Raw genomic sequence first — 12,742 nt, forward strand, 5'->3', positions numbered from 1 at the left:
CTTAACTAGATGTTGAGCAATATAAGTAATAAGACACATTGCAATTTTACATTAAAAACTTGTTTGACCTTGCTTTAAATAGAACTACTCACAAATGAGGCCATTGGGAGACAGCTGAAATGAGGAAAAAAGAATTTGAAGCCATCAAAAGTGGAGACACAGTATACTCACAAGCTGCTACTGCAGAGCGTACACAATGCGTAATATCTATAAAAATAATATTCTTTGGAAAAATTAGATACAAAATGGATGCAGTACAATCTGAACTTTGCATTCATCTACCACAGGTTTCAATTTCAACAACCTTTAGTGCAGTGGCAAATCATGAATTCACTTAGCAAAGTTAACTTTGACTGGATTAAAGATTGTTTCACACTTTGAATACAAATTGAGTCATTAAACATTAAATGCTGGCAACACAAGGCCGAAATGTAAAATAATATCAATAACAATAATTAAATTTTTTTTAAAAAAATCACTGTTTTGCAATAATCTTACAAAAAAACAAAGCAAAAGATTATAATATATTATAATAGATAATAATTTCTGACTTTGAAAAAGTTTAACAATAGGTCTTTTGCTTATCTTCTACAAGCACTCTTCCAATGGTCTGGAACTCGAGTGTACTCCAGTTGAGCAAATTCCCTGAGGGGAAGTTCAGATGGTCTGTATAGTTCCTCATCTCACAGGGGGATAGGATGTAATCCCACATGTGGAGATCAGACATCATGCCAACAAAAGACTGATTAATGTCAAAGCCTCCACCATGGGAATCCTGGTCCTGTGAATTTGCAGACATTTGAGATGAGATGACAGCTATATTGCATGTAATTCTAGTTTTTTTTTCTAAAGCATTGTTTGAACACACAACCAAATCACAAAATAGCTCTGGAATATTTTGACATTTGGGAAGATTTATTTTGCTGACCCACTGAAAGTTAGATGAGAAGATGACTACCAATCTATTGATATGAGATTGGTATTGATCTTCTTACCAATCTCTTTGTGAAAAAAAAATAAATAAATAATCATCTCATTTCCCATAAGGTCAAACAATTCCTTTGCATATGTAAAGGAATAACTTTACCTGACCTAAAACAATTATAATCGGCCCGTTGATGCTGGAACCAGAGCTGATCAATCTCCTACTTGAGGGCTTTCCATCCAACCACAGCTGCGTCAGTCCAGACACAGAGTCCCATGTGCAACAAACTGAGTGCCATGTGTTCAGACTGTAGTCCTGCCCTCTAAAGTCTACATGGTTATTCCTGATCCAGAGATCAATCTCATCATTTGCAGTATCCATGATTATTAGAATTTCATTGAAAACGGAGGGTGTGGCCAAAGAGAAAAGGCTGAGAGCTCTACGGAAGTCTGAAAAGGACCTGAAGGCAAGACATTATCATACATGTTGATTTTACTCCCAGAGGTATGATGTGTTGTGTTATTTATCTTACATATTCAACACTACCTGAGACAGACAGTTACAGCCCCCAGAACCTGTCTTGGTGTTGTCAGCCTCACATGATCTGAGTTGGTTGATTGGGGGAATGTGAACATTTTACCTGAAAGATCTATAAAAAGGAGAGAAATTCAAAATTGGACTGTGAAAAGTAAATTTTATACTGATAATAAACCAATGAATCAGTAAAGATATATTTAGTCTACATATGGAATCTGAATATTTTATGAAAAGAGGATTTGTAAAGACATAGGCTGAAGCTAAAAATCAGTTTACTTGCTTAATTGTGGTAACAAGTGTAAAACCTGTTGAGTATACTTTTATATCTGTAGAGCCACACCAAAAGTGCAGCGTAACTGAACTTTGTGCTCTGTCCTACTGCCCACAGCTATTGTCTGCCTCTTGGTGTTCCTCATGACACATTTGCCACTTTTTATGGAAAATTTACTCCAGACCTGCCAACCTGTACACATTTTGCGTAGCAGGTACATATTTCAACATAAAAGTTGACAAAAAGATTTTTTGCTCTAAAGTAAGAAAAAAGATGTTTTGTGAGTTTAACCAACAGCACTGAAGACTAACATTAATTGTTAAGAGACAGCAGCAACACACCAACGAGCCTTGAGTATGCAGAAAAGTAAAAGAAGAAGAAGGGTTTGTCTAATAACAGTGTCAGACTTATTCCCTTTGCCTTCACCCACCTATTAAAAAAACATTTGGAAGCAAAGATCATTGACAAATGTGTAATGTCATCTCAAGAGACAGTTGACAGGATCTGCAATCTTCAAATCAGTAGCAACACTCTGACTTTGATTAGATCCTTTTTGTACCATCTTCTCACTTTGGATGGCTTGTTCACCAGTATTTGAAGTTGGCAAGTTGGCAGATTGGGTTAAATGTCCCTGTGGCACACATGGCAGGGTCCTGTGTCCACATTGTAGTTTTTTTTCTTAGCATCACTGACTTTTTTCAGTTGCTCCCAATTAGGAGAGAGCCTATGCGGCCACATGCAGCTTCCTTGAGATAAATTGCCACGCCCAGCATCTTTTTGCATCATTCAGAGAGGCACTGGCATTTAACTGCCATCTATGCTGAGCTGTATGATATGTCAGTCAGAAAATATCAAAACAAAGAGAAAAAGACAATTTGTAGGAGCAGATCGGCTGAGCACTGAATGTTACTAGCGCTTTTATCACCATACACATTTTCCATCTGCTAAAGAAAATTTCTTTGTGGACACATGCTGAACATGGTTTTTTATAGTAGAATATTCGTAATATAGATTGTTGCAGTCAAACCTGTAACTATTTGTAATGTGAGAAGGACATCTTTGCATCCTCAGCTTTAAAAAAAATGCGAGAGCGTGCACCTTGGAAATTCCTATGCTTCTTTTTTCAACACTTTCTCCAAGATCAGCGGTGCTGGCATTGGAGCTGGAGACCCAGCCAGCTCGCTGCCTACCTTTGACCTGTTGGAACCTTTAACTTGTTTATGAAGGTGAGGCTGCAAATTGATCAAGTCATTTTCCTTTATAAAAAGTTATATGACAAAGTTATATATATTTTTTCTGTATAGTAATCTTTAAATGAATGTCAAAGATAGTAGGCTTATCCCTAGGGACAAAATTAATCATTTCTTTTTAGTTTTTTTTGCATTTGTTTTACAGTAAATTAGGGGAAAAAAATAACTTAACAACCAATAAGAGTGCTTATGAAGGTAACAAAAATCAAAAGATCTCAAACTCCTGGAAGCCATATGCACTTGCATGTTTCTGTCTTGTAATGTCTTCATTTTGCTTTTCCCTTTGTTAAATGAAGATTTTTTTTTTACCTTGAGGAATGGCAGCACATGCTGTCAGCATCACCAGTAGGAGCAGCAATGCCATCTGATACATAGATGAGTAAACCATACAAAATGCTAGAAGTTAATACAATAAGACAGATATCACAATACTTTTCTCTACCAGTTTGTAATAGACTGAAAGTAGTTTGCCTTTTCTCAAACTGTCCTTCTACAATATACAATCAAGGTAGAAAAGGGTAAAAATGTTTGTAATGCAGTCATGTTAAATTCCTCTATTTTGCAATATATATCGTGCCTTGATCTTACCTTGAATCTTGTGTCACGATGTTGTGATGTTGTATTGTATGGGACTTCGATAACACGTTGTGCGACATTTATACTTTCACTGCTTCCTCATTGCAGTTATTAGCGATGTTTTTGTCTTGTCTCCTTCCGTGTATGCAATTTATGGCTTCAGATTCAGTAATTTGGAAATGTAGATTATTAACTGAGGGCTGTTAAAACTGTCTTATAAGGCATATTCAACTTATCAAATTAGACTTTGAACTGCTTAATCACTATACAATACTATCACTATATCTGATAATACTATCACTGCTTAATCACTATACAATATAAGAAAACAAAGGAGAAAAAATACAAAACCATTAACAATATGGTTAAATTAAATAATGGAAGTAAATGTTTTTAACAATTTTATTGGCATATCTGTGCGAATACCAATGTCAGTCTGTTGGTCTGTCCATATAAATCGCTTCCATATAGATAGATCCCTTAACTTTAATGGATTTTTGCCCACGGTTTGTCACCAGCAGTGTAAAATTATAGATTGCCATAAAATTTGGTGCAGTCAGTACAAACAATATGACTTGTAATCTGTACTGTCCTCTGACAGTAAAGCCTTATCTCACTTCCTCATACAACAAAGATAGACACTGCATGTGGACTTCTACATTTATTCATTTATTACATTCATTCATCATATTTGTGTTTTGCATTTCACATCATCAAGCTAACCATTTACATAACGTATTTTATTCATGTTTTTGTGCATTACCCAATTCTATAGTTTATTCTATTTTTTTAATACTCCACGACTGTTCTGCACCTTCTTGTACAGCTTGCTGACATGCTAAATTATTGCTGCATTTGCATGCTTCTGGGACAGTCCCAGTTTCTGAGTTGAGAAGTCACTCCTCCAACTTTAGTATGTTCATTAGCTTTAAGTTGTAATGTGAAAACATCATGGGTGCTGCAAAAACATGTGTTGTGTTTTATTGCCCAGAGTGTTAAAACAACATTACATTTTGCAGTTTTATATTTCAAAAGGATTTTGTCCCAGAATTGTTGCTACAGCAGTACATCCCCTAAAACTACCGAAATAATTGTTGCAAATTGCTTTAACAAATGCAAATAAAAAACTTTTCTAACTTATCTCAGTCACTCTACATGGTTACAACGTAACGTAATATGTTACACGCAATAGCCTATGTGTATTAATAAAATGTATGATATGTCTGAACATCTACTTTCCAAACCAAACATTTCATTCCATCTGCCAAATTTCTGCATTTATGAGGTCAATTTGGCAACGCATGTTCAAAAACGTTTGCAGTCTTTCGACTTGAGGATGCATTAAACCTGTGCGCCATCAGCAGGTTTGCATTTTCACTGTGAGCTTGTTAGCATACAGACATTGGCATTTAGCTCAAAGGAGCAGCCTCACGGAGCAGCTAGAATAACTGTTGACTTATTTGGTCTCACCCTACACCCTGTGCAAAGTGGTGCATAGCACAGTTCAACTGTCAATGAAACCAAAAGTTAAGTTCTGTTTACTCTTTCACTTTTATAGCTACAGTTCTTGTTATGCTGCTTAAATGTCCCAAAATATTTGCTACAGTGCCATTACTGCTCTTATTGCATTACTCTCCACAAAGAACAGTGTGAATAGCAGTGCATCAGATGCAGGCACACTTAGCTTTTAAAGGGAATGAGAGATGACAATCTGATTGCTGAATCTATGATTAATCAGGGAACCAAATAAAACATCTTTGCCCCAATGTGCCTTACTTTGTGCCCAGAGTATGCAGCATTTAACTAGCAAAAGAGATGTTAGACACTTCTTAAATGCGTATACACCATGCACTTTGGAAAATGGACTCTAGGTTATATTGTTTAGATATGGACCTTTGTCTTGTTTCACTTTGTACAACACTTGAGCAAGGCTAGCTCCTATTTTCTCATTGTTCCAGCTACAGTATGGCCAAGAACATACATAAACAGGTAGACTGTGGGTACCACCCCCTTTCCCTAACCCTAATTTAACCCTTAGTATTAACTACTACAAAAGCTGACTTCTGTAAAATAATAGAAATACTGTGTGCCATCAATTTAGATGGCTTAACTAAAGCTTCACGGTTCACGTCAGACTTCTGAAAGGAAATCAGATTTTGTGCTAATAGCTAATGGCCACTGACAATTCATGTAGACATACAACAGTCACCCTGAATAATAATAAACCAACAGTTAATTGCAAACTCATGTTGCCCTACTTTTCATCAGGAACCTGTTAGCTTAATGCAAGAGGCTCCTCTAAGTTCTCACTCACAATGCTTAATTATATCAATGTGAATATCAAAATAGAAGTGTTAGAACAATAGGAAGTGCTTAAGGTTCTACATGATTTGCTAAGGATTTGAAGATATACAAAAGGGCCCAGATTCTCTGTGGTTCAATTTCTTCGCAAGAGCGTCAGTCTCCCACAAGTGTGAACTGTTGGAGATGCATGAGGTGGCAGTGTTGGATGCAATACGTAAGATCATCTATGTGCATAGAAACTTGTTGCTGTTAATTACCAGCCTGTGTATTTCTTCTCAATATGAATGTGGATCCATGGGACAGACTTGTAGTTTTACACAATGAGAGACTGCCAGCAATTGTCTAAACAGAATAAGTGCATGTACAATCAAAATTCCATGTGGGAGTATATGTGTGATTTACTATCAAAGAACTTGAGAGAGGTACTGAATCATGGAGAAACTTTAGTTTTCTGCCAATTCTCTAAATAAGCCCAGTTCATATATAGGGGAGTAATTACAAAGTGCTGAAGTACCATTGAATCAAAACATTGTTTATTTTGGTGTCTGAAATAGGTAAGTGCCAAGATCAGTGCAATTGAAACTCAGTTAAAGCTGCATTTATCAAATTTTGTCCAGTAGGGGGCATAACTTTAAAAAAACAGGCTGATAGATCCACAGCATTTCAGAGTGATACTTTTCTGTTGGGTAATCACAATGAGCATAAGATGTGGTCATTTGATATACTTTTTGTTTTTTTCTATTCTGATCAAGATCTCTATGTTTTGAAAAACTACAGGAAAATGAAAACCGTTCAGGAAATATTGTTCGTGAGCATAATCAGTTTTGCAGACTGAAGACTGACATTTAATCGAGAAACACTATTGAATGTCACATTTTGGCTAATAAGTACCTGTGACTTTTGCTGTTCTCACACCCATTTCCACATTTAATTCATATTCGTCCTTCTGATCTAAGAAAGTCAAAAGGATTACCAAACATGAACAACTTTCTCCCATATCTAAAAGCTAGAGAGCTAAAACTCAAACTTGTGCTGGCATAGGGTAAAAAGTCTTGACCTGCTCCATAGACAACAACTTGGAAAAGACATAATAGATGATGAGAGCACCTAGGGGAATGTTTTGAGTATATAGCTACATTTTAGGTTTCAGAACTGAGAACACCATAATAGAAAAAAGTTCATTTGGGTATATAAAAGAAAATAAACTTTTCGTGGGTCCACAAAATAAGTTAGCAGGCCAAGACTATGTATACATCTGTGACAAATTTTAGACTTACTTCTCAGGTTTCTTTGAAAGAGATATCTCATGTTCACAAATATTTATTTTACTCTCATAGGCCACTGAAATAACATCGGAATTCTTAATGTAGAGGGTGTTCCCTTTTAAAGCTACATTATTGCCAAAGACATAAGTTATCAAAGATAACCAGAAAACTACTTTACTTGTAAACTCTAGTGTATATGTTGATGAGCATAGAAGCACAAAATGTGTGATAGATGGCAATGGTTTAATGTTTAGACACAGACCTTTATTTTATCTTCTATCACCACTCTGTCTGTGATCTGGAACTCCAGTGCACCCCAGTTGAGGACGTTCCCTGGAGTGAAGTTGAGTTCATCCATGTACTTCTGGATCTGACATGGGGATAGGACGTAGTCCCACATGTGGACATCGGACATCATGCCGACGAAAGACTGATTCATGTCAAAGTCTCCACCATGGGAATCTTGCTCCTGTAGATTGCAGAGGTTTAAGATACAGTAAATAAAAGCCAAATTGTGCCATGTTTGCATTGAAATCTTTACACTGGAGACAAACAAATCATCTGTCAACAGTTAACAATATAACAATGTACAGCATTTGTTTAAGGACCATGGTGTGCATTCATACAACTGTACCTGTCCTAACATAATTATAGTGTCTCCTCTGATTTGTATTCCAGTGCCGAGAAATTTCTTAATTGAAGGTTTTCCATCAAGCCACAGCTGCACCAGTCCAGACGTAGGGTCCCATGTTGTACAAATGGAGTGCCACATGTTTGGCTTGTAGTCCTGCCCTCCATATTTTACATTTTTATCCCAAATATGGGGCTCCATCTCTTTGTTTACTGCGTCCCAGATTATCAGAATGGCATTGGAGTTAGAGGGTGTGGACACAGAGATAAAGGCATGGTCTCTTGTAAGTTCTGTAAAGGATCTGTAGACATTGCAAAAATATAATCATGCATTATAGATTTCACAGTCAGAGATGCAGTGGGTTGTTTTTTGCATTTTGCACATTCATTGTTACCTGTGACACACAGTTACAGCACTGAGATCCTGTCTTGATGTTGTCAGTCTCACATGAGCAGAGTTTGAATATTGTGGAAAGGTGAACATTTTACCTGACAGATCTGAAAATTGAGAGAGAGAATTTTTGTTGTTGTTGTTGGCATAGACTCTAATTTTTAAAACCATTAAGTAAGGCTTAAAGCTTACTGTTATCATTCTTCTTATTATTATTGTTATTATTATTATTATACATAAATTGTGGGAACACGTAACATATTATGATTTTAATTTATGTAAAATCCTCCTGCAGGAAATTAGAAGAATGCGGCTCTTGAACTTAATTGTCATACATGTGAACATGCATGTAAACTTTGCTCTGCATGTCATCCTTTAAGATTTAGAAGGAGAAGTGGAAGAGGGATCCCTCCTCAGTCACTCTTCCTGAGGTTTCTACCATTTTTTTCCACCTGTTGTTCAGATTGTGATTTGTGATAATGGGCTTTAAAATTGAATTGATTTAAGCATTTTTGCTTATTGTTTTGTCCAATATCTATTAATTTTGCACACATTCTTACATAGGGGATTTTCCTCACAAATGAAGTATAAAGTTCCAGATTAAAAGCGGATTGAGCACTACTGTTTTCATTGTGACGAGTAAATAAAATGTCTTCAATTAAGAAAATTCACACTTAGTTAAAAATAAAAATACCCAAGTTTCATATTGAAACATAATATTGTAATTTGCTTTTCTTTTAACTTTGTAGAAATTTATCAACAATACAAAAAGTATTTGTTGCAACAAATGAAATAGATATTGTATATGCCAAGAGACAACATTGGTAATTTGGATAACAATATTTGACATTTTTGTCTAATTAAAGAGTCCTGTTTTATCTAAAGGAATAAGGTAGAAATATAATTTTTTTTTTGTGCCTCAAGAGCACTGAATGACGTGTGTGCAGAAAAAGCAAAGTTAAAGGTAAATGTCAAAAGATTGCTACAAACATTGACATTTAAATCTTTTAATTTATTTATTTTTATTTATTTTGTTATTATTTTATTATTACCTTCTGGACTTGCATCACATGCTGTCAGCATCACCACCAGCAGCAAAGACTTCATCTAGCACAAAGTTAAAAAGACACCATGAAAAACACTCTTTGTGTCTTTTAAACTACATCTCTGTGTCAAAGACTAGAAATTAATTTACTCTTAAACTTCAACTACTTCAACAAATAATACATGTGGAAAATGTAAAATAATCACAACAAAAAAAAAAAAAGTTAGACTCACTTTTAATTTCCAGTTTTGCCTGTCCTAGAAGTCTGTGTCTGGATGTTGTGATCGGTGGCAAAGGGTTCGTGAGTTTATAACACTCACCGTTTCCCTGTTTTTCTATGCATGTCTCTGCATTTCCTTCCTTTAGTCAGTCTACTTCAGCATTTTTTGGCATCAGAATACCATTGTGTGAAAAAAACGTTACCCCACACAAAGTGTTTCTCTCTGAATCAGCAAAGTTTGGAACAAAAGCTCTTCCTCATGTTGAAATAGTCGTTGTTTTGTGTTACATACACATATAATTGTGAAGACCTCAACAAAGCTCAAGTGATGTTGGCCTACATGTGACATTTTTTGTCTCTTTTGTTCAGAGAATTTAATTCACTGTCTTGAAAACTGTCAATTCTTAAAGACTGCAGAGTACAATATTTTCATAGATCATAGTAGTTGCTCAATTATCTGTGTTGTTTTTGTGTTTTGAAAAAATCCATCCTTGTTACACATGCATAGGCAGATCATCTGCACACATCATTTCATCTGCACATTAAGTTGATCACTTATGACTTACTTGAGAAATCTTGCACGCTTTCTTCATTCACTTCAGATTAAATAACTTGACTTCAGATTAAATAACTTGACATAACAACAACGTTGAGGGCATAACCTTTTTTATTTTTTTCATATGCAGTAAAGGACATGTGCATGTAGCAATGCAGTTTTCACTGGTGGGTGGACTGAGGTTTTGCTTATTAAGACTCTTGTATCCATGTGAAATTGTATGTGCATGTGTAATTGCACCTGACAATGATGTAACAATACATGAAAGACACACTCTATAATGAAGAACCAGTGGATTTTCAGGTCTTTGATGTTTCAGACGAAAATTGTTACTTGAACAGAGCTAAAAAGACCCTCATATGTAAAACAGAAAAAAAAAGGATTTAGAAAATAGCACTTTTTTATTTATGAGAAATCATTTTAGACAAGAAGTAGGCATGATTCAATTAAACCCTTAACATTACCAAAAACCAGATTTTGACTCTTTAAGACTGTGATAAGACTGTGATGGTTTTGTTTTATTGTTTAGACACAGGTCATTTGTTTATTTTCTAGTCGCACTCTCTCTATTATCTGGAACTCCAGCGCACTCCAGTTGAGGACGTTTCCTGAAGTAAAGTTGAGTTCATCCGTATACTTCTGGATCTCACAAGGGGAGAGGACATAGTCCCACATGTGGATATCAGACATCATGCCAACGAAAGACTGCTTCGAGTCAAAGCCTCCACCATGGGAATCCTGCTCCTGTAGATTGTAGAGGTGTAAGATACAGTAAATAAGAAATAACTTGCAATGTTTGTATTGAAATCTGTATACTAGAGAGACATTTACAGCATTTGTTTTAAGACCACTGTACCTGTCCTATAAGAATTATAGTGGATCCTCTGATGCCTGCTCCAGAGCTGACATATTTCCTAATCGAAGGTTTTCCATCAAACCACAGCTGCACCAGTCCAGTCGTAGAATCCCATGTGGTACAGATGGAGTGCCACGTGTTCAGCTTGTAGTCCTGCCCTGCAAATTCCGTCTTTTTATCCTTGATATGGGGCTCCAACTCCTTGTTTGCCTCATCCCAGAAAATCAGAAAGCCATTTGCATTGGAAGGTGTGGACAAAGAGAAGAGGATGTGGTCTCTTTTGAGATCTGTAAAGGATCTATAGATATGGCAAAGACATTATCATACTTCTCGCTGTCAAGAGATTCAGGTTGTTTTATGCATTTTGCAAATTCAGTTACCTGTGACAGATGGTTACAGCATCGAACTCCTGTTTTGTTGTGGTCATTTGCACACGTGCTGTGTTGCTTTGTAGTGGGAAGGTGAACATTTTTCCTGACAGATCTGAAAAGAGAGTATAGTATTTTATAATAATACATTTCTCTCTTAACAGATCTGACCAATAAGGTGAAGGTAAAACTTGACTAAATGTATTTTTATGATGTTTTTTTAGAAGATTGAGTTGGTGATGATTATTACTGATATTATTTTTTATTTTTTTATCTTTTTATTTATTTATTTATTTATTTTTGGTTTGCCTTTTCTTTTATCCACCAGTATTTTTGGCTATATCGAGCAGTTCCAGGCACATGGACACCCAGGCAAGCTTCCCTGGTGCCAACCATAAAATAAAATGCATCATTTTAAATATTATTCAAATTATTGTTATTACCATTTAAATTGTATGTGTTTATTACTAACACGAAGAGCTAATGAGACATTAACACAGACAAACAACTTCCCAAATAATAATAATTTTAAAAAATGGTATGTGCACTACGGTACGCCTCTTCATTTTCTCTTATTCAAGTGCACCCCCCGTACACACCGCTCAACTATTAACGTTATGTTTGATATTTTTAATGTCCAAAAAAAAAAAGAAAAGAAAAATGGAAAATTGATAGGTCGCTGCCTATGTTGCCTATACATAGATCCACCAAAGGTGTCGAGAAAAAAAACAATTTCACGGTCAGTTATGAAACCATAAAGACAACCAAGAATGACATTTAGACAATGCTGTTGTTTATTTTTCTGTTGGCATGTTAGATTTATTACAAATCATCTTGATAATTTTGTAAAACAAGTAAGCTGAGAATTATAAAAGTGTGTGAAAATGGAATATAATAAATTATATTAACAGATAAAATAGATATGTGTGCGTAGACAACATTGGTGGTATAGGACAAGATATTTATATCTTTTGTTCTTTTCAGTCTGCCGTATTTGTTAGAAGAGTATTGTGTGATATGTGCGGAAAAGTACACTTAAAGGTAACTTGCACCAAACTGCATCAGATCCCCTTAGTGAAGGAAGAATTTATTTATTTATTTACCTTGTGGACTTGCATCACATGCTGTCAGCACCGACAGCAGCAGCAAAAACTTCATCTAACACAAATAGAAAAAGACATCATGAAAAATGGTCTCTATTTTTTTGATACAATGAATCCAACACTTTTGAGACGCTACTCGCACTTTGTGTGCCTGTTTTTACCTTGGACTGCTACAATACACAATACAGGTGGGTAAAGTTTAAAATAAAAAATAAAAAAAAAACTGTTTTGCATGTCTTACCTTAAAATCTGTGTGTTGATGTTGTAATCAGCAGTAGGACTGTGAGTATACTCAGTGCTTCCTTATATCTCTCTGCATCTCTGTGCTTCCTTTATCTACTTCTATATTTTTTTGGCTTCAGATTCCTGTTACGTAAAAAAAGGCGTTATCATACCCAAAGTGTTTTTCACTGAATCAACAAAATTTACAATGAAAGCTTTTCCT

General features: G+C 35.5%; 2 protein-coding genes across 2 annotated transcripts; both read right to left on the reverse strand.

Moving 5' to 3' along the window:
* Window positions 1–543: 543 nt before the first annotated feature.
* LOC121945660 lies at window positions 544–9,496 on the reverse strand. The gene is made up of 9 exons (XM_042489957.1): window positions 9,428–9,496; window positions 9,202–9,256; window positions 8,154–8,256; window positions 7,763–8,060; window positions 7,391–7,597; window positions 3,293–3,347; window positions 1,472–1,574; window positions 1,088–1,385; window positions 544–781 (listed from the first exon to the last, which is right to left on the reverse strand). The coding sequence occupies exons 2-9, from the start codon at window positions 9,254–9,256 to the stop codon at window positions 563–565; spliced, it is 1,338 nt and encodes a 445-aa protein (XP_042345891.1). The 5' UTR covers window positions 9,428–9,496; the 3' UTR covers window positions 544–562.
* A 567-nt stretch (window positions 9,497–10,063) lies between these two features.
* LOC121945112 (serum amyloid P-component-like) lies at window positions 10,064–12,642 on the reverse strand. The gene is made up of 5 exons (XM_042489137.1): window positions 12,539–12,642; window positions 12,298–12,352; window positions 11,207–11,309; window positions 10,827–11,124; window positions 10,064–10,714 (listed from the first exon to the last, which is right to left on the reverse strand). Exons 2-5 carry the CDS (start codon window positions 12,350–12,352, stop codon window positions 10,496–10,498), a joined length of 675 nt encoding a protein of 224 aa, XP_042345071.1. The 5' UTR covers window positions 12,539–12,642; the 3' UTR covers window positions 10,064–10,495.
* Window positions 12,643–12,742: the final 100 nt, after the last annotated feature.

Source organism: Plectropomus leopardus, chromosome 7, assembly GCF_008729295.1.
Source record: "Plectropomus leopardus isolate mb chromosome 7, YSFRI_Pleo_2.0, whole genome shotgun sequence".
Lineage (NCBI taxonomy): Eukaryota > Metazoa > Chordata > Actinopteri > Perciformes > Serranidae > Plectropomus > Plectropomus leopardus.